The sequence below is a fragment of the Cnephaeus nilssonii genome, assembly GCF_951640355.1.
Source record: "Cnephaeus nilssonii genome assembly, chromosome: 7".
Taxonomy (NCBI): Eukaryota; Metazoa; Chordata; class Mammalia; order Chiroptera; family Vespertilionidae; genus Cnephaeus; species Cnephaeus nilssonii.
Genome location: NC_137078.1, coordinates 85,972,424 through 85,994,363, shown reverse-complemented (window position 1 = coordinate 85,994,363; position 21,940 = coordinate 85,972,424). Strand labels below are relative to the sequence as shown.

Here is a 21,940-nt window from a genome sequence, read left to right as displayed (position 1 = left end):
TTTACACGGATGATTTCATGTAATATCCAAAACCACCCCTGAGGTGAGGTAAGGTTCAGAGAGGTTAAGACACTTGCCCCAAGTTACAAGCCTTAAGTGGTGGAGTTAGATGCTAAAGGCCTTCCCAACGGACTGTTGTGCATCAAGGTACAGTCTCTCAGTTTAGAATGACCAAGGTTTCTCAAGTTCTGCCTAATAACAACTACTATTTCTGTGTGCTCACCATGTGCCAGGCATTGTGCTACACCCTTCACATGATCTGATTCAATCTTCCCAACATACCAAGGAGCTACTGCTATTTCTATCCTCATTTTATAGATTAGGAAACAGGTATAGAACAGGCTATCTGATTTACCCAAGGTAAGAACAGGATTCAAACCTAGACGATCTGATGCCACAGTTGCCACTCTTAGGAACCCCTCTGACCAATGTGGATTTGAGCTGAAGGGGAAAAGGGAAAATTTTATAAATCACTCTTCCTCCAATCCAGAGTCCCACAGAGGACTCAATTCTGAGAGGAATTCTGCCCCTTCCCTCAGCTATTTCCATGAACCTGTTATTGAGAGATGTGGCCTGCGGGTGGCAGCAACACCACGTCTCTAAATTCTGCAATGTGCAGCTATAGTGAGGAAGCTTTACGGTAGTCAGATTCACTCATTTGCATGTTGTTCTCTGATTGGCCCAACTAATTATTTACCAGTTAATTGGACTTGGTTCTTAGCCCAGTAAGAACTGCGAGGCTTGTAGAGCCACTCACAGCTGTGACAGAAGAGAGCTCAGAGGATTGGAAACTATGGTGAAGTCTTCCAGTCCAACAACCACCCTGATAATTTTCAACTATGCTGGCTTCCAGTCCAACAACCATCCTGATAATTTTCAACTATGCTGGCTGGAACCGTGTTTCAGTAGTCCCCCAACACTTTTTGAGCTTTTAGCTTTTAAAAAAATCCCCTAGTTTGCTGTTGTTTTTAAGGTACCGTAAGATATACATTTAAGGAAAAATTCAATAGAACAAAAGTGTACACAGTGTAAAGCTCGTCTCTATATCATGCTTATCCCAAGTCACACAATTTTCCCACCCCAGAGGAAAGCTTGTGTATACTTCCAGGTATAGACCACGAATATAAAAGTATATGCAGAAATCCTAAAGAAATGTCACAACCTAAAACTAAGCCTATAAGAAAATATAGGGGTAGGCTTCTTGGGGTCTGAGCCTGGACTGCCCCTCCCTCAGGAGACGGCTGCAGTCAGCCAGCCCTGCTCCACTGTAACCATGTGTGACCGAAAGGCAGTGATCAAAAATGCTGGTATGTAGGAGGAGATGCAACAGGACTCCGTGGAATGTGCTCCTCAAGCACTGAAGAAATATAACACAGAGAAGGACACTGTGGCCCATATTAAGAAGGAATCTGACAAGAAGTACAACCCCACCTGGCACTGCATTGTGGGAAGGAACTTCGGTAGTTATGTGACACAAACACTTCATCTACTTCTATCTGGGCCAAGTGGCCATTCTTCTGTTTTTAAATCTGATTAAAAGCATGGATAGTACCCACACACCCAGTGATCCACCCAAAAATAAGATTGCAGCCTTAATTCTAAATACCAGAGACTGAAATCTTCAGCCTTGCCGAAAGGAACACCTTGATCTTGAACCTTTTATTGTGTTATTTTTTTTAAGTGTTTTTTATTGATTTTAGAGGGAGAAGGAGAGGGAAACATCTATTGGATGCCTCCTGCATGCCCCCTACTGGAGATTGAGCCCACAATCCAGGCATGTGTCCTGACCTGGACAGAATTGTGACCTACTGGTTGATGGGCTGACCCTCAACCACTGTGTAACATCAGTTGGGCCCAAAGCATCTTAACAGAATGTTCATGTAATCTTTTGAGTGGCAAACTGAGGTATAAACCGAATTATGATTTATCCAAATGTAGCTCAGCTCGGGCCGTGGTCAGCAAACTGCGGCTCGCGAGTCACATGCGGCTCTTTGGCCCCTTGGGCGTGGCTCTTCCACAAAATACCACGTCCTGGGCGAGTCTATTTTGAAGAAGTGGCGTTAGAAGAAGTTTACGTTTAAAAAATTTGGCTCTCAAAAGAAATTTCAATCATTGTACTGTTGATATTTGGCTCTGTTGACTAATGAGTTTGCCGACCACTGAGCTGGGGTGTTGTCTAAATGGAGGTTCCAAAAGAAAATGAAAAATTTGAGTAACCTACTATTTTTAGCAAGCCAAACTCTCTCCAGTATATTACAAACTCTGTAAACCCTGGTGAAAGTGGTTCAGTTGGTTAGGCATTGTCCTGTGCACCAATAGGTCACTGATTCGATTCCCGGTCAGGGCACATACCCAGGTTGCGGGTTCAAGTATGGGAGGCAATCGATTGATGTTTCTCTCTCACATGGAGGCAACCGATAGTGCCCGAACCCATGGAATTGAACCGGTGACCTCTTGGTGCATGGAACAACTGAGCCACACCAGCCAGGGCATTTATTGTGTTGTTTTGTACAGGGCATTCTCTGTACTCATTTGTTGTGGTTATAAAACAATTAGTAAAAGAAAAGATAGGAGGAAATGTTTGTGATCTTGAGTTAAGCAAAGATTTCTTAGATACGACATGATTCACAAGAGAAAAAAAAGACAAACTGAACTTACCGTATTTTCCGGAGTATAAGACGACTTTTTAACCCAGGAAAATCTTCTATACGCCCAGTCGTCTTATACGCCGGGAAATACGGTAATTAAAAATTTAAAACTCTGCTCTGTGAAAGATGCTACGACAAACCACAGACTGGGAGAAGACATCTGCAAATCACATCCTATATAATAAAAGGCTAATATGCAAATCAATCGAATGGTGGAACAACGGGTCGCTATGATGTGCACTGACTACCCGGGGGCAGACGCTCAACGCAGGAGCTGCCTCCGATGGTCAGTGTGCTCCCACAGGGGGAGCGCCGCTCAGCCAGAAGCTGGGCTCACAGCTGGCGAGCACAACAGCAGTGGCGGGAGCCTCTCTTGCCTCCGAGGCAGCGCTAAGGATGTCCGACTAAACGGCTTAGGCCCATCAGTGCATGAATTTTGTGCACCGGGTCTCTAGTATCTAATAAAGGTCTCATATCTAGAATTTAAAAAATAATTCTCACAACTCATTAATAATAAGAAAACAACCCTGTAAATGTATGGGCACAAGACTAATACAGATACTTCACTAAAGAAGACATATAGATGGCAAATCAGCACATGAAAAGAGGCTGAATATCCTTAGTTATTAAGGAAATGTAGGCTTTATGGAGGTACCACTACATACATATTGGAATGGCTAAAAACAATAATTCTTTCAAAATATGAAAATATCAAATGCTGATAAGCACATAGAGCAACTAGAGCTTTCATTCTTGCTATGAAAATTCTAAATGGTGAAGCCATTTTGGAAAAGAGTTTGGGTTTTTAAATATACAATTACATGTACATTTACCACACAACTCAGCAATTCCACTCCTAAGTGTTTACCTAAGAGAAATAAAAACTTATGTTTATACAAAAACATGTACACAAATGTTTATAGTAGCTTCATTCACAGTCAACGAAAACTATAAACAATCCCAATGTCCTAAACTAGTGAATGAAGAAACAAATTGTGATACATCCATACAACGAAATACTACTGAGCAATAAAAAGGAGCAAACTACTGATACATGCAATGTGGATGAATTTCACATGCATTATTCTAAGTGAAAGTAGTAAGACTCAAAAAGCTATACTTTTTTATTCCATTTGTATGACTTTCCGGAAAAAAACAAACTACAGGAATAGAAAACTGATCAGTGCATGCCATGGTTGGGGGAGAGGTTGACTATAAAAGATAGCATGAGGGAGTATTTGGAGTAAATGGATAATTTAAATTATAATGGTGGTAGTTACACAAGTGTATGCATTTAACTCATAGGACTGAACACCAAAAAGAATGAAATTCACTGTGTGTAAAAAAACAACTGTTTAAAAACAAAAACCCTATACTCTGCCTCCACCACCGCTACTACTATTGTGAAAGCCACTGATTTCAGGTTGGCATAACAGATGTGGTTGATATAAATACATTACTATTTTTTCCTTATTTAAAAAAAAGATAGCATATTTGTACATTGCTCTGCTCCATGCTTTCTTTTAAATAGAGAACTATTTCAATCATATAGAAAAATAGATGATTTTATAACAAACACCTAAGCACCTTTCACCAATGTTATCAAATCTTCACATTTTGCCTTATTTTCTTACAACTCTTTTGAAGAAATAAAATAATCAGAGATATGTTTTAAGCCCCAATGTATCTATCCCTCCTTTCACCCGTTCCTTTTTTTTTTTTAATATATTTTATTGATTTTTTACAGAGAGGAAAGGAGAGGGACGGAGAGCCAGAAACATCGATGAGAGAGAAACATCGACCAGCTGCCTCTTGCACACTCCCTACCGGGGATGTGCCCGCAACCAATGTACATGCCCTTGACCGGAATCGAACCTGGGACCTTTCAGTCTGCAGACCGACGCTCTATCCACTGAGCCAAACCGGTTTTGGCTCACCCGTTCCTTTTCCTTTCTCCTCAGAATTGCATTGTCCTGTGTATGGATGGTGCTCGCTTCGGCAGCACATATACTAAAATTAGAACGATACAGGGACGATTACCATGGCCCCTGCGCTAGGATGACATGCAAATTCATGAAGCGTTCCATATTTAAAAAAAAACAACCACAAAAAAACTATGCATGTATGAATCCTTAAATAGTATATAGTGTCATCTGTCATATTTTAAAATTTTATATACATGGTATACAGATACAGAGATTAGCATGGCCCCTGTGCTAGGATGACACGCAAATTCGTGAAGTGTTCCATATTAAAAAACAAAACAGAAAAAACACACAAAAAACTATGTATGTATGAATCCTTAAATAGTATACAGTGTTGTCTGTCATATTTAAAAATGTTATATACATGGTATCAAGCTGTACTAGTATATAACCTTTTGCAACTTTTCTTAACATTTTGTTTTATCCATGTGGATACCTATAGCTTTGGTGTATTCACTTTAACTGTTTTGTGGTATTTTATATTATGAACTAGAGGGCTGGTGCACGAAATTCTGCATGGGGGGGGCCTTAACCTGGCCTGCACCTTCTCGCAATCCGGGACCACTGCGGGATGGGGCCTAAACCGGCAGTCGGACATCCCTCTCGCAATCCGGGACCACTGGCTCCTAACCACTCACCTGCCTGCCTGCCTGATTGCCCCTAACCACCTCTGCCTCAGCCCCCGCACCCAGGACTCAGGCTTTCCTCCTCCGGCCGGGACCCGAGCTTCCCTCCCTCTGGCTGGCCCCAGGCACCTGGGACCCTGGGTGACGCCGCCTGGGCCCCAGCTTTGTTAGGAAGGATGTCTGGAATGACGCCCGGAAGACGTCCGGTCTATCCAGTTTAATTAGCATATTACCCTTTTATTAGTATAGATATATCACAGTTGATTTGCCCACTCTCCAGTAGATTGTCTCTATTATTATTATTTTTTAAATTATTTTACTTTTTATCTGTTTTTCAACATCATTTTTTTTAAAATCCTTATCCGAGGGTATTTTTCCTTTGATTTTTAGAAAGAGTGGAAGAGAGAGGGAAAGACAGAGAGAAATATCGATGTGAGAGAAACATCAATTGGTTGCCTCCTGCATTTGCTCTGGAGCCTGCAACCGAGGTATGTGCCCTTGACTGGAACAGAACCTGGGACCCTTCAGTCGCAGGCCAATGCTCTATATCCAAACTGGCTAGGGCTCTATTATTATTATTATTTGCAAATAGTGCTACAATGAATATCCTTATTCCTGTAGCTTGTGTCTATGTTCATTGTTGAAAACTTGGAAGCTTAAACAAAAAAAGATGAAAACTAATATTACCCGCCATAACAGTAAATTATTGTTTACTGAGCATTTAACATGTATCAGGTATAGTGTTGGCCACTTTATGTGCATTAACTTTATTTAATTCTCACACCAACCTATATATTAGGTACTGTTATGTTTGCTATTGTACAAGGAGAAAACTGAATCCTAACGGGTTTAAATAACTTAGCACACAGATAGGAAGTGGCAGAACAGGTTTGTTGCCAAAGCCTCAGCTCTTTACATTATGCTCCAACAGTGCCCATAAGCCCTAAACCCAGAAATAATAATGATTAGAAGTAGTCTTTACTGTTAATTGGCCTCCCAGAAGACAAGAGAGGCCTGGTCCAGGCCACTTTCCATTCAGTAAGTTATATTGGGAGTATAATATACATGCAGAAAACTATAGATAAGTATACAAAAGTATTTATATCCCAACTGATGAGTTTCCACAAACTGAGTATTTCCATGTGAATGAAAAAGGGGCTCTGTAATAAATCTGAGAGTAACCTCACAGGATGATCTGATCATAAATTCATAACTGGGCAGGTCATGAAGGGTAGTCACCCTCAAGCCTATCACTTCCCTAGTAAAAGGTTAACACACTTTTGAAATGCCTCTTTTTCAGATTCCTGGGAAGCATAACCACCTTCAAGAGAGCACACAGACCCTGGCCACATACATCAGCTGGTTAGAGCATCCTCCTGATAACCCAACATTTCAGGTTTGATTTCTGGTCAGGGCACATATAAGAAGCAAGCAATGAATGCGTAAATAAGTGGAACAACTAATCAAATGTTTTTTTCTCTCCTTTCCTCTCTTTGTCTAGACTCAATTCTTGTATCCCCAAATCAGCAAGCTGGACAAGATGCCTTAATGAGCCAATTAGTTAGAAGTCATCTTTATTGCACGCAGGTTCAGAGCAGATTACCTCTTCAAATTCTGAACACCCAAAGGAGTTCAGAATTTAGGTCCTTGTGTAAGTTATTTTTACAGACAATTTGTAACCTTGAGTACATATCATATCTAACAAACACCTGTAACCCTGAGTACAAACCATATTTATACAGATACTTGGCATGGGAGTATTATCAGTATCAGCGTATCAGCCCTTTACGTTAGATGGCTAGCTTGCAAGGTCAGACAGTTAGGTTTATCTCTTCTATTATTTAAGCTAAAAAGACAAAGTTATTTTTCAGAATAAGAGACTATCTAAAAATAACAGAGTTGACCTACAGAATAAGAGACTGTCTAAGAATAACAGAGTAGTTCAAACAGCAGTTTTCCAAAGGAGGGACCCCCATGCTTCACAATAAATGAAAGAAAAAAAACAAGAGAGGGAGCACACAACCTTGTTAACTATCCCCTGCCTAGGGCCTAACCCAATCACAGAGGTTTCCCTACCTTGCTTTCTCCTGGAGGCCTGAAACTAGTGAGTTTTGGAGGGAGATGTTGGTGACTTCCTCCAAGTGATGGTAGTGGAGAAAATGGAAAGGAACTGAGATATTTGCAATGTAGAATAACTGGATTTAACGGGCTGACGGCATTAAGAATGAGTTTCTTCCTTATGCACAAAACTGAGGGAACTTGCTTCTAAATTTTTTGCACTTCAAATTGGCCGTGAATAGTTTTTTTTTTCCTTTTGGGGAGATTATACTTGAAATTGGACCGCACAGTTTTCTAAAACAGAACACTTACATCAACTGCCACCTGAGGCACTGCCTGGAGCTCAGTATAGCGAACTCTGCCCTTCCAAGTCCAGAGACCTTTGTCCCCCTCAACACCAGGAAAAGTGCCCAAATTCTTTTCCACGCGGGGCTCCAGTGGGCGGCGCATGCCCAGAGAGGCCGTGTGGGGCGACCGCCCGGAGAGCAAACAGCGAGAAGTTTCCGCCATTTTGTCGGCCCCAGCAGAGCTGGCCGGGACCGGAGACTACAAGTTCCGTGAGCCCCCGCGGCGACACTTCCTACCCCTCACTGTCCGGCCTGCTCCCTCTTTCCCCCCTCCCGGGGGCCGAAGGCTCTGGCTGCCGCTGGCGGCCGGTGGGCCAAGTAGGATTTCCGGGGGAAACTACTGCGGAGGCTGAGGAGGCGGCGGCGGCGACCCCGGTGAGTTCAACGAGCTAGGAAAAGTGAGCGGGAAGTGCCCGGGGTCCGGATGCGGCCGCCTCTTAGGCTAGGGTCGCGTTCTTGGTTCCGCCGGGGGGTCGCAGCCCGGGGGAGGGACATGGCTCGGGCCGCGGTCGCCGCGGGCGGCGGACGGGACGGGCTGGGGCCGCCGCCTCCTCCTGCGCCCTCCCACAACGGTCCGGCGGGGACTTTTCCGCCTGCTGAGCGGGAGTCCCGCGCGGGCTCTCCCTCTCCGCCCCGGGCGACTTGGCGGGGCCCTTTTGTCTGGGCTGCTTTCCGTCCCTTTGTGCCTGTGCCTGGCGTTGCCTCCTCGGGGGAGCCCCCGGGACCGGTCCCTGGCTGGGACCTGCCCCTGGGGATCCGGTTACGGTCACCGGATCGGGTCAAAGTCCATTTTTCAGAACCGCCCGGCTTCGGACCTCCGCCTCCCGGCCGGGCGGAGCGGAAGCTCGGGAACCAGGCAGAGGCAGACGGAGTTTGTGTTGAAAACTCGGGGTTATTGTCTAGCTCTTTCACGTCAGCCCCGGGCGACTTAGGGCACGGAGCTCCGGCGGGTTTCTGGTCGGGGAATTGTCCTTGGAAAAGAAATGAGCGCCACTCCCGGGGAGACTGGGAGAGGTTGGAATCTGCTGCGACGTGTGTCTGGGGCGCCGCTGTGATCGGAGAAGCCAAGAACCGACGCGGATGGGCTCCCGGGCAGCACACCTCCCGAAACTCGGAGGAGAGAGTGATTGGTAGCCGCGAGCAGCCTTTTCATTCATCGCTTGCAGAAAGAGGCTACAGTACGTCAGCCTCCCGGTTCCTCGCCCCCGACATCTTTTCTTATTGATTCTGCTTAAAATGACGAAAGAAAACGCCCATTAATAGAAGGGTCTGCTTTATAGAGAAAACAAACGTAGTGGCTTCTAGAAAGCAAATAATAATAATAATAATAATAAAATAAAAGGACTATTTCACCAAGTAAAAGGAACGAAGTCAGTTTGCTAGAAGAGAGGTAATACTACGGTCCTTACTGCAACGCGTGAATCTGGTGGATTTGACCAAACTTTGTTAGATAGTGGTAACTATGTATGTCCCGTTGGAAGACGGAATTGCAGGTATTCAGCTTAAGATAACGCTTTATAACGCAGATATTCCGTTTGAAAAGGATTTAGTATTTCAAGTCTCTGAAATGAGGACAACCAGGTCTGCTTTACACAAATCAGGGAAGGTTATTGAAGTTATGTAGGTTAAATTCCCAGGTTAGCCATGTAGGCAAACAAAGCCCTTTGTACTTTATTTACATATCTCATAGTAAAAGCTCATAATGGAAGTGATTTATTCTGAGAATCTCAGATTGTGTTAGTAATATTGTATAGGGATAGAGGTCTTTTGTTGTTGTGAATCCTCAGCAGAGGATATTTTCCCATTGATTTTTAGGGAGAGGGGAAGAGAGGGAAGTCAGAGAGAAGCTTGGATGTGAGAGAAACACATCAATTGGTTGCCTCCTACGCACGCCGGGACAGGGGCGGGGGAGGAGCCTGCAACCAAGATGCGTGCCCTTGACTGGAATGGAACAGGGACCCTAAGGTCTCCAGGCCCACGCGCTATCCACTGAGCCAAACCGGCTAGGGCAGGGATAGAGGTCTTTAATACAGTTGTTCTTCAATTTTTAATCTAGCAATGAGTGGGGATTGGTTGTGTTTTCCTGGCTATACTTTGAAGCATCCACAGAATTGTTCTAGTAGTTTAAAAACTATCTAAGGAACAGCTGTTACCTATTTCTTCAAACATGCCAGTACTGTTATTTTTTAAAAACAGCTTATATATTATTATTATTATTATTATTATTTTATTGATTGATTTTCGAGAGAAAGAGGAAGGGGGAGAGAAAAAAGAGAAACATTGATTTATTGTTCCACTTATTTATGCATTCATTGGTTGATTCTTTTTTTTTTTTTTAAATATATTTTATTGATTTTTTACAGAGAGGAAGGGAGAGGGACAGAGTCACAAACATCGATGAGAGAGAAACATCGACCAGCTGCCTCCTGCACACCCCCCACCGGGGATGTGCCCGCAACCAATGTACATGCCCTTGACCAGAATCAAACCTGGGACCTTTCAGTCCACAGGCCGACGCTCTATCCACTGAGCCAAACCGGTTTTGGCATCATTGGTTGATTCTTGTATGTGCTCTGACCAGGATTGAACCAGCAACCTTGGCTTATGGGGAGGACACTCTAACCAATTGAGCTACCTGGGTAGGGCCTCATATACATTGTGTGATTTCATTTTCACTATAATTCCGTGAGGTGGTGGTTCTCTCATCTTATGGCTGACTAATGTTAAATCTGCAGCCTCTAAAATGTTCTGTGACTTGCCCAAGGTCACAGAGTTCACTAGGTAGGAAAAGTGCTCTTTCCATTATCTCACACCTATTGCAGTTACACATCATACCACCACCTACACCTTGTGATTTACTGACATTTAAATATTGGAGAAAATAATGGAAATATTTTCCAACCAGAGCAAACTGATTTTTAAGGAACTGTAGTTTCCAGAATTATAAACAATGTCATACTGAAAGTTGGTGCCATTACGTTGGCTTATGGTATGCTAGGTTACTTTGTACCAAGACAGAATGGCAATTTTATGGCTCCCTAGGGGTGGGAAAGGGTAGTCAGTTCTTAGGCTGAGGTTTTCACTAATTATTACTAAAAGATTTATTTACTAAAAGGTTTTGACTAATCTTTGCTTATAGGTTTATGAGAAATATGTTGGAGAACAAATTATATAAAGCAGCTTTGGCTGCTGGAACTAACATTGAAGAAATAACTGAAATTCAGATACTTTTCTAGCCAAAGAGTCAACAATCAAGAAAATGTTACCTTTCGTTTTTGCTTTTAGTAAAAATTTTAATCAGTTTCAAACATGCAGTTTAAGTCTTAGATTTATGTCAGAACATGCCATGAATGTGGCATCAGAAATAGAAACCTACTTCACCTCCCTTACTTAAATTCTTTTTAGGTAAAGTACCTAACATGCCAATGGACTTGAGTCAGTAAAATTAGTCTAGCCTTTCTAACTAGTAGAAGCCTGTTTCAAATCTCTTACTATGCCATCCTAATGGAAGGAATTTTAAAAAAATTTTTACTGATTGATTTTAGAGAGAGGAAGGGAGAGAGAAAGAGAAACATCGATTTATTACTCCACTTATTTATGCATTCCTTGGTTGATTCTCTTTAGTTTCCATTGCCTTAGGAGCTGTATCGGTGAAGATTCTGCTTCGGCATGTGTCTGAGATTTTGCTGCCTATGGATTCCTCTAATATTTTTATGGTTTCCCTTCTTACGTTTAAGTCCTTTATCCATTTTGAGTTTCTTTTTGTGTATGGTGTAAGTTGGTGGTCTAGTTTCATTTTTTTGCATGTATCTGTCCAATTTTCCCAACACCATTTATTGAAGAGACTGTCTTGACTCCATTGTATGTTCTTGCCTCCTTTGTCAAATATTAATTGAGCATAATGGTTTGGATCGATTTCTGGGTTCTCTATTCTATTCCATTGGTCTCTATGCCTGTTCTTGTGCCAGTACCAGGCAGTTTTGAGAACAGTGGCTTTGTAATACAGCTTGATATCTGGTATTGAGATCCCTCCTACTTTGTTCTTCTTTCTCAGGATTGCTGCAGCTATTCGGTGGCTTTTTTAAATTCCAGATGAATTTTTGGAGAGTTCGTTCTAGGTCTGTGAAGTATGCCGTTGGTATTTTAATGGGGAGTGCATTGAATCTATAGATTGCTTTGGGTAATATGGACATTGGTTGATTCTTGTTTGTGCCCTGACTGGGGATTGAACCTGCAACCTCAGCACACTGGGACAACGCTCTAACCAATTGAGCTACCCAGCCAGGGCTGGAAGGAACTTTTTCCTTTGTGTTTTTTGCTGTTGGTCTTCTTCATTTTCAAAGCAATTCATTCATTCAGTATTTAGAACACAGTAGGCTTTCTGAAATAGTTCTAAATACTATTGTAGACCAACCCTGTGGATAGAGCATTGAAAACAAGAGAAGTCTTTTCCTTTTGGGAGCTTATAGACTGATTAGGGGTGGGGTGAAAGACAGAGGAGTCAGACAGTAAGTAAGGACTTAATAAATAACATCTGTCTTATTTATTGTGCAACTTCAAGGGGTAAGTAACATCTTTGAACTTTATTTTTCTCATCTTTAACATGGGGATAATGATTCCTGCTGTACCTAGCTTATGGAATTGTTTCCAGAAGCAAGTAGGGTTGTATTATACCCTCCAAATTCCTATAGTAAGTTACTGTTACTGCTCTTAGAAAAGGAGAAGGAGCCTTGAGAGAAGGTTGGTCTAAGGGAGTCTGGTGTCCCATTATGGACCGCTCTGTGACTACTAGTCATGGCTGTGGGACTTTTTTAGGGAAGAGATGGTTGAAACTATAGAGCTTTCAGATTCAAGCTTGGTTTTCAATTTAACTTCTTTTTTTTTTATTTTTAAAAAAATATATCTTTATTGATTTCAGAGAGGAAGGGAGAGGGAGAGAGAGACAGAAGCATCCATGATGAGAGAGAATCATTGACTGGCTGCCTCCTGCACGTCCCACACTGGGGATTGAGCCCGCAACCCAGGCATGTACCCTGACTAGGAATCGAAACCGTGACCTCCTGGTTCCTGGGTCTACATTCAACCACTGAGCCACGCCAGCCGGGCTTCTTCTTCTTCTTCTTTTTTTTTTTTTTTTTAAATATATTTTTATTGATTTCAGAGAGGAGAGAGAGAGAGAGAGAGAGAGAGAGAGAGAGAGAGAGAGAGAGAGAAAGAGAAAGAAACAATGATGAGAGAGAATCACTGATTGGCTGCCTCCTGCATGCTCCCACTGGGGATTAAGCCCGCAACCTGGGCATGTGCTCTTGACCGGAATCGAACCCAGGACCTTTTAGTTCGAAGGCCGACGCTCTATACACTGAGCCAAACCGGCCAGGGCTCAATTTAACTTCTTTATTGTGTAAAGCACCAGGTGTTTATTTTGACAATTTGAAAATTCTGACATATTTACTCAATATATAATGCATTTACTACCTTTGGAGTCTGAAGACCTGGGACATTCCTAGCTGTGAATGTCCAAGTCAACTAACCTCTTTATACTTTAGTTTCTTCATTTGTAAAATAGGGATAATAATTTCTTCAAAGGTATGAGATGAGATAATGGATGTAAGAGGTCTTTGTAAACTGTTTAATAAGTATGAGAAAAGTTATTCTCTCTGGCAAAGGAAAAGGGGGTCGTGCTGTGATCAGTGCTGCAGGAGGGAGGAAGTATGGGAGGGAGCACTAGTTTATTTTTTTTTTAAATATATTTTTTATTGATTTTTTTACAGAGAGGAAGGGAGAGGGATAGAGAGTTAGAAACATCGATGAGAGAGACACCGATTCAGCTGCCTCCTGCACAACCCCCTACTGGGGATGTGCCCGCAACCAAGGTACATGCCCTTGACCGGAATCGAACCTGGGACCTTTCAGTCCGCAGGCTGATGCTCTATCCACTGAGCCAAACCGGTTAGGGCAGAGGGAGCACTGGTTTAAAGTGCATCCTTGGACTCTGGAGTACTTTATGGTAAGGAAATCTCTCAGGGTGTATGAACTGTCAGTGCACTGAGTTTAGAAATTCATTTTGTAGTATATGATGTTGCTAGATGTTTTTTCAGGCATACATTTAAAACAGAATCTAATCTTGAATCAAATCTATGCCTTAAAAACATTCTATTGTTAAAGATTTTCTACATTTATTCTCTCAAATGTGTACTTGTCAGCCAAATTTCCAGGAGTATTTTTTAGAAAGATACTGACTGTATTTTGTTTAAAGGTAGATAACAATTTTATGATTGTCTGAAAGAACAGTGCATTACTTGGTTTATTTTCTCTATGGATAGCTAATTCTAACAGAACTCATTTAATCTGTTACAGAGGACTCCCTAGCCAGACTTTACCCTGCACATGCCATCTAGTTGATAACCAATGTACTTGATTTTCCCTACTCAGCTGCTTACGCTCTTCTTTGACTTTGCTTGGCAACACAGTGTCAAAAATTGGTATAAAGGCCCTGGCCAGTGTGGCTCCGTTGGTTGAGTGTCATCCCATGCACCAAGAGGTCACTGGTTGGATTCCCTGTCAGGGCACATGCCCGGGTTGCGGGTTGCGGGTTGCAGGTTGCGGGCTGGATCCCCAGTAAGGGGCCTGCAGGAAGCAGCTGGTCGATGTTTCTCATTGATGTTTTTCCCCCTTCCCCCTTTCCCTCCCTCCCCTCCCCTTTCTCCCTCTCCCTCTTCCATCCTCTAAAAATCAATAAAAACATTTTTAAAAATTGGTATAAAGGATTAATTAATTATTCATCCATACCTTGAATGATCCCAAAGCACTTTGTCTATATATCTACAGGCACTTTTTCGTATGTAGTTTATCTCTTCATACTCCCTACTGAACAGTACCCGTATATGCAAATAAACTGAGTTAAAGGTTCCTACGTTTTTGGTTTCAATTTATTTAACCATTACAAATGGTTAATAGTTATTACAAATAATGACACATATAGGTCTTTTTATTGTAATGTGTTGTTTTTCTTTTAATATGAAATTAGCAGATATGAACATTTATATATTGCTTTATTGGTATTACCAAATTGTTTGCCAACATCAGTCCTTTAATATTCAGTGCTACTAACAATTTACAGTTCTTGTTTATTCACAACCAACTTTACTAATAATGGATTTTAATATTTTAAAATAAATATATTTCCAGTTTAATAGTTATAAATATTAGATAATATCCCACATGCCAAGCATTCAAAATGGGGTTTGCACTGGCATACCCTCCATGGAGCACACCCATCGAATCTCCTATTTAAGCGAATTTTCTTCCTCCTAAACTCTAAGGGTCCCCACGATACTTGCAACCAGAAGAACAATGGGTAGCAGCAGCTCGTCCTGGGCTAACCTCCTGAATCTGCCTCCAAGCCCCCTTTTCTCTGAATTCCCAGTAAGCTAACAGCTCACTTCTTGCCCACATTGTTTCTAGAGAGCCATAGTAGGCTCAGGCTCTCTCCAGTTGCTTTTTCTATCCTAGGCCCTTCCTTGTTTCATTGTCCCCAGCTTTAATAAACGTACTCTCAAAAATTTTAAAGAATGGGGGTGTGCTAATTTCCACGTATATCTCTTTCAGTTATATACTCAGGGCCCTGAGAAATGACCACCAGAAGGGTCCACAGACCCAGTGGGCCCATCGTGAGCTGGATCTTGGGCAAGGGCTCAATTTATTTCCTGGTCCTCTTAAGTCCATGATGACACTTCCAGACTCCAGATGTCAATGTCAGCCTGTCCTCAAAACAGTTTACAGTTACCTAATGAATGGCCATAAGCTTCTGCCTGCCAGCCTGATCACCCCCTAACCGCTCCCCTGCCGTCCTGATTGACACCTAACTGCTCCCCTGCTGGCCTGATCACCCAACGTCCCTCCCCTACAGGCCTGGTGCCCCCCAACGTCCCTCCCCTGCAGGCCTGGTCACCCCCAACTGGCCTCCCCTGCAGGCCTGGTCCCCCCCTAATTGCCATCCCCTGCAGGCCCGGTCGCCCCCAACTGCCCTCCCCTCCAGGCCTGGTGTCCCCCCTCCCCCCAACTGCCTTTCCCTGCAAGCCCAGTCGCCCCCAATGTCCCTCCTCTGCCGACCTGGTCACCCCTAACTGCCCTCCCCTGCAGGTGTGGTCACCCCTAACTGCCCTCCCCTGCAGGCCTGATCCCTCCCAACTGCCCTCCCCTGCTGGCCTGATCGCCCACAACTGCCCTCCCTTGCAGGCCTGGTCCCTCCCAACTGTCCTCCCCTCTGGCCATCTTTGGCGGTGATCTTGTGTCCACATGGGGGCAGCCAGCTTGTGTATTGGAGTGATGGTCAATTTGCATATTACTCTTTTATTAGATAGAATAGAGGCCTGGTGCATGGGTGGGGGCCAGCTGGTTTGCCTGAAGGGTGTCCCAGATCAGGGTGGGGGTTCCCTTGGGGCGTGGGGCAGCCTGGGCGAGGGGCCTGTGGTGGTTTGCAGGTTGGCCATGCCCCCCGGCGACCCAAGCGGAGGCCCTGGTATCTGGGATTTATTTATCTTCTATAATTGAAACTTTGTAGCCTTGAGCGGAGCCAAGCCTCCTGCTTGCTCCGTGGCCACAGCCATTTTTGTTGGGATTTATTTATCTTCTATAATTGAAACTTTGTAGCCTTGAGCGGAGCCAAGCCTCCTGCTTGCTCCGTGGCCACAGCCATTTTTGTTGGGATTTATTTATCTTCTATAATTGAAACTTTGTAGCCTTGAGCGGAGGCCAAGGCAGGCCAGGGTGCGCAAGAAGCTTGGCTTCCTCCATCGCCGGGGGCAACTCAAGCCTCCTGCTCTCTCCAGCTCCGTGGCTGCCACCATTTTTGTTGGGATTTATTTATCTTCCATAATTGAAACTTTGTAGCCTCCTGCTCTCTCCAGCTCCATGGCTGCCACCATTTTTGTTGGGATTTATTTATCTTCCATAATTGAAACTTTGTAGCCTTGAGCGGAGGCCAAGGCAGGCCAGGGTGTGCAGGAAGCTTGGCTTCCTCCATTGCCAGGGAAACCCAAGCCTCCTGCTGGCTCCATGGCCGCAGCCATCTTAGTTGGGTTAGTTTGCATACTCGCTCCTGATTGGCTTGTGGGTGTAGCAGAGTGATGGTTAATTTGCATATTACTCTTTTATTAGATAGGGTTGTGTCCATCTAGCTTCTAACAGTTAACTACCACAGGCTGGTCTCCTTTGTTTCAGGGTCTTGTCATCCATCACCTTTGCTGTCAGTGAGGTTAGTTGTGTAACAACCTCTCCTATGGAGAACAGCTATTATCTTCTTAATATTGGTGCCCCTTCTCACCCTTCTCACTAGCACATTCCTTAGGATATCCTCTTGGCTATTTCAAGGAACATAATCTTTTTTTTTTTTTTAATATATTTTATTGATTTTTTTTATGGAGAGGAAGGGAGAGGGATAGAAAGTTAGAAACATCAATGAGAGAGAAGAACCATCAATCAGCTGCCTCCTGCACACCCCCCACTGGGGATGTGCCCGCAACCAAGGTACATGCCCTTGACTGGAATTGAACCTGGGACCCTTCAGTCCGCAGGCCGACGCTCTATCCACTGAGCCAAACCAGTTAGGGCAGGAACATAATCTTTTGATGGGTTTTCTGACCACTTCAACAAGCCTACTTCCCCGAACCTTTTAATCCCTTCCTCCACTGTCTGCCACTACAGTTTTGGCATTGCTACTTTACTTAACATGGACCATCACTTTTCCAGCTTTCAGGAACCATCCTAGTGGTAGCAAGTTCACACCAGATCTTGAGGTTTTTGACCAGGATGTTAAATCCTGTATCTCCAGAGAATGATCAATCACTTTTCTTTATAATCTTATACTAGAGGCCCAGTGCACGAATTCGTGCATGAGTGGGGTCTGGTCGGCCCGGCCCCAGTTGGGGCAGGTTGGGGCCAGGCCTGTAGGGAGGAGGAGATGGCAGGAGGTTGGCCAGCCAGCCCACCCCGATCGGGGCCCGATCAGGGCTGGGCTGGCTCGGGGGAGGGGCTGCAGGAGGTTGGCTGGCCAGCCCTGCCCCCTTTTGGGGTAGGGAGGTGATCAGGGGTGGGGCCAGCAAGGGGGAAGGGCCGTGGGGGGATTGGCCGCCAACCCAGCCCCCTGATCGGGCCAGTTCGCTGGCCGCAGTGGGCGTCATAGCAACCGGTCGTTCTGGTCATTACAAACACTGATTTTTTATATATATAGATGTTCTGATCCTCATGTTCAGACACACTCAGAATTCGGTCACATTTCTACTCCCCTGGTACATGCTGGCTAAGTCTCTCGCGTAACTCTCTGATGTTATAGTTCTGACCGTATCAGACACAGTACTGACCTACTGTAAATTAAAGGCCTATGAGCCAGGGGGCATGGAGGTGGCAGATCCTTAGGGGGCACTGTTTTATTGAGCAGGTGGGGGAGTCCTATGCATTATCTTCAAGTGAGGAGAGAGCGCTAGCTCTAAGGGCCACTTTTGTAGTCAGAAGGGGTTACGGAGTATTTGGGTATTGGAGATTTTGGAGGGGTTTCAACTCTTGTCTCCATCTTGTGGATTAGAGTCCTCTTTTCCTAACCAGAGTCCTGATGTTGCCATAGCATACTTCCCGGGTTGAGAGTTAACTTTCTTTGCAGCTGGGCTATTCTGACGAGCCTGGTCTTCGGTTTTTTCTGTCCTCCTGCTGCCACAGAAAAAAGCCTCTTTGTATGTTTACCTGGGAGGTCCTGTGGCTTTCATTTTTGACTTTCACTTGACTGTTAATCACTCTTAGCTTTTTGTTAGCTTTTTTCAGAGCTTCAATTGAATTTAATAATAGCTATCCAATTTCATTGTCATCGTTATTGTTTCCTCTGACTTTTCACGTGCCTGATACATCTAGTCAACTAGAGTATTCCCTTCCACAGATAGACAACACTGTTCATCACTGGAGAACGTGTAAGAATTAGACCAGCACCTTGTGCCATGGATTATCTGTGTTACACCCACCACCAGTGATGGAGTCCTCATTGCCACCTAGTCTGTGAGCAATTCAACTCCAAAACCACATCATATTTCCAATTTTCTCAGATCACACGTGGCACCAACTATTAGTAGGTACTTGTTCTCTGAAAAAAACACACTCTGAATTGGAGTTTAGAATTCAGACTGTTTATTAGGGAATTCCCTTGGGATCCAAACCATGAAAGAGATAGGAAGCAAGATTGGCAGATTAGATCCTTCTCTTAATTAAGGGTGAAGGAGGTTGGATATCTATACTTAGTTACATTTCTTTCAAAACATTTTTTTTGCTTTATTTTCATATTTGATCATTCTAAACTTATAACTTACTAAACCATCCTTCTATATCTAAAATAACTTCTACGTTTTTTTAGGCAAACCAATTCCTTCTAAGATATTCTCATATCCTTTCTCAGGTGTTTATGTGAGTTTGGAAGGTGTTTTTTTGTAACATAAAATTTTGGTTTTTACACTCTAGTAAATTCAAGATGGGGTTTGGAAAGGAAACTTATTTGAGAAAACCGAGAATGATATATTTTAAAATAAAAATTGCCCTTCAAGTTTATGATATTTTTATATTATGAATCTATATTTCAACCCCTTGAAAATAAATCCCAGTTGGCAATGTTCTCAGTAAGTTGTACATTTCTATGATGTTCCAGTTTTAAATTATAATCACTGATACTGAACTGGGTTTATTTTTTAAAAAAGCATGATGGATTTTATGTTTTAAATATATTATTTACTATTTTCTCTTTTTAGAAACTATACCCTACCTCCCTAAACTGGTTAATAGTGGCATGGAAGATCCATTGGGTGAGTATCATCCACATTTTTAAAAAATTTATCTTTATTGTTGTATTATAGATGTCTCCCATTTTTTCCTCCCCATTGACCCCCTTTCTCCTTCCCCCGCCCCCTCTCCCCAGGTCTTCACCACACTATTACCTGTGTCCATGGGTTATGCATATACAGTATATGCCTATAAGTTCCCCGGTTAATTTCTCCCACCCATCCCCACCTTCCCTCTGAGGTTCGTCAGTCTGTTCCATGCTTCTATGTCTCTGGATCTATTTTGTTCATTAGTTTATTTTGTTCATTAGATTCCACAGATGAGTAAGATCATGTGATACTTGTCTTTCTCTGACTGACTTATTTCACTTAACATAATATTCCCCAAGTCCCTCCATGCTGTCTCAGAGGGTAAGAAATCCTTCTTTTTTACAGCTGCATAGTATTCCATGGTATAAATGTACCGCATCTTTTTTATCGACTCATCTATTGATGGGCACTAGGGCTGTTTCTAGATCTTAGCTATTGTAAATTGTGCTGCTATGAACATAGGGGTGCATATATTCTTTCTCATTGGTGTTTCGGGTTTCTTAGAATATATTCCTAAAAGTGGGATCACTATATCAAATGGCAGTTCCATTTTTAATTTTTGAGGAAACTCCATACTGTTTCCCATAGTGGCTGCACCAGTCTGCATTCCCACCACCAGCAGTGTACTAGGGTTCCCTTTTCTCCACATCCTCGCCAGCACTTGTCATTTGTTGATGTGTTGAGGATAGCCATTCTGACAGGTGTGAGGTGATACCTCATTGTCGTTTTAATTTGCATCTCTCTGACAATTAGTGACTTGAAGCATTTTTTCACATGTCTCTTGGCCATCTGTATGTCCACTTTGGAGAAGTGTCTATTTAAGTTCTTTGCCCAGTTTTTAATTGGATTGTTTGTCTTCCTTTGTTAAGCTACATGAGTACCTTATATATTTTGGAAATTAACCCCTTATTAGATGTATCATTGGTAAATATATTTTGCCAAATGGGGAAAAAAATGCCAGTGTAACTTGAAGAAGTATAGTAAAAATGTTACCAAGTTTACGTTCTTGTCATGTCCAGTTACCACAGATGACTGTGGTTAGTTGGCACTTTGACCTACTTGTACAAGTAATCAGATAGCTCAGATTAATAGCCAGGCTTTGAGAAGACTTTTTTTTTCTTCTTCTTCTTTTTTAGAGAGAGAGGAAGTGGGGAGGAGAGAGAGAAACATTGATCAGTTCCACCCCATACATTGCCTCTGATCAGGGATGAAACCTGCAATCTAGGTATGTACCCTGAAGGGGAATCAAATCCACAACCTTTGGTGTATGGGATGGTGCTCCAGATAACTGAGCCACTTGGTTCAGAGAAGACTGTTCTTGAAAATCTTACAAAATCAGAATTTCTCCTTTGATTTTTTAAAAATATTTTTTATTGACTTAAGAGAGGAAGGGAGAGGGGGAGAGAGATAGAAACATCAGTGATGAGAGAGAATCATGGATTAGCCTCCTGTACGCCCCCTACTGGGGATCAAGCCTGCAACCCAGGCATGTGCCCTGACCTCTTGGTTCATAGTTCGATGATCAACCACTGAACCACCATGGTTGGGCTCCTTTGATTTTAATGATCCTAAGTGGCTTCTGTAGGATCTTGGCTTTCTTTTTCCCCCCTGAAGAGAGGGTACTTACATCTAGTTCATCAGTGAAATCCTTATATTGAACACCAGAGGGCAGTCAGTACTTTATTCATAAATTTATAGTTTCATTACCAAGTTAATTCCTTTTTTTTTTCTTAATAATACATTTGTGGTTTTCTTAAAATATAATATATTTTTTATTGATTTCAGAGAGGAAGGAAGAGGGAGAGAGAGATAGAAACATCTAAGATGAGAGAGAATCATGGATTGGCTGCTTCCTGCAAGTCCCCCACTGGGGATTGAGCCCACAACCTGGGCATGTGCCCTTGACCGGAATCGAGCCTGGGACTGAGCCAAACCAGCTAGGGCCCAAGTTACTAGTAATTCTTGAGAGGATTATTTATGAACAATTTAACTTAGTAAATCGAGTTGATTGTAGTTGTCTGGTGACAAATCCTAAAGAACATGTCTATATGGCCAATAAGAGTAACATACAATAACTCCAAAGGTTTTTACTGGAAATTTGTTTTTCTCTCTGACCTTCTACATCACCTAACTCAAGCATAACTTAAATTTAATTTAATGTAAGTAATTAAATTTATCATTAAGCTAGTTAAATTTAACTTAAATTAACTATAACTTGAATTTATTAGAGAATAACATAGTGAGAGTTGCTATGGAAGTTAAAGTCGGCCAGTAGTCAATTGAAACATAAATTGAAATGTGCTTTTGATCACTAATCTGAGAAAAAAGTTGTCTTCTGTGCTAGTGAGAAGATTTTTCCTCTAATACTTTAAA

At 42.8% G+C, this 21,940-nt stretch overlaps 1 protein-coding gene and 1 pseudogene across 5 annotated transcripts in view; both read left to right on the top strand.

Annotated features, from left to right (window-relative positions):
• Positions 1 to 1,273: 1,273 nt before the first annotated feature.
• LOC307103519 (dynein light chain 1, cytoplasmic-like) lies at positions 1,274 to 1,616 on the top strand (annotated as a pseudogene). Its single transcript has one exon. The product of its transcript is annotated as a dynein light chain 1, cytoplasmic-like (transcript).
• Positions 1,617 to 7,641: 6,025 nt separating this feature from the next.
• Positions 7,642 to 21,940, top strand: part of PHACTR4 (phosphatase and actin regulator 4) — a 68,040-nt gene continuing 53,741 nt past the window's right edge. Inside the window, exons 1-2 of one of the 4 annotated variants that reach the window (XM_079776513.1) lie at positions 7,642 to 8,039; positions 19,448 to 19,501. Coding sequence is in view for 1 of the 4 variants with exons in the window: in XM_079776512.1 (XP_079632638.1) it covers positions 19,486 to 19,501 (16 nt within the window). In the remaining 3 variants the exon portion in view is untranslated. Of the gene's footprint in view, positions 8,040 to 19,447; positions 19,502 to 21,940 lie in introns of those variants that run through there. The other 3 variants (XM_079776512.1, XM_079776509.1, XM_079776511.1) reach the window with 3 other exon arrangements.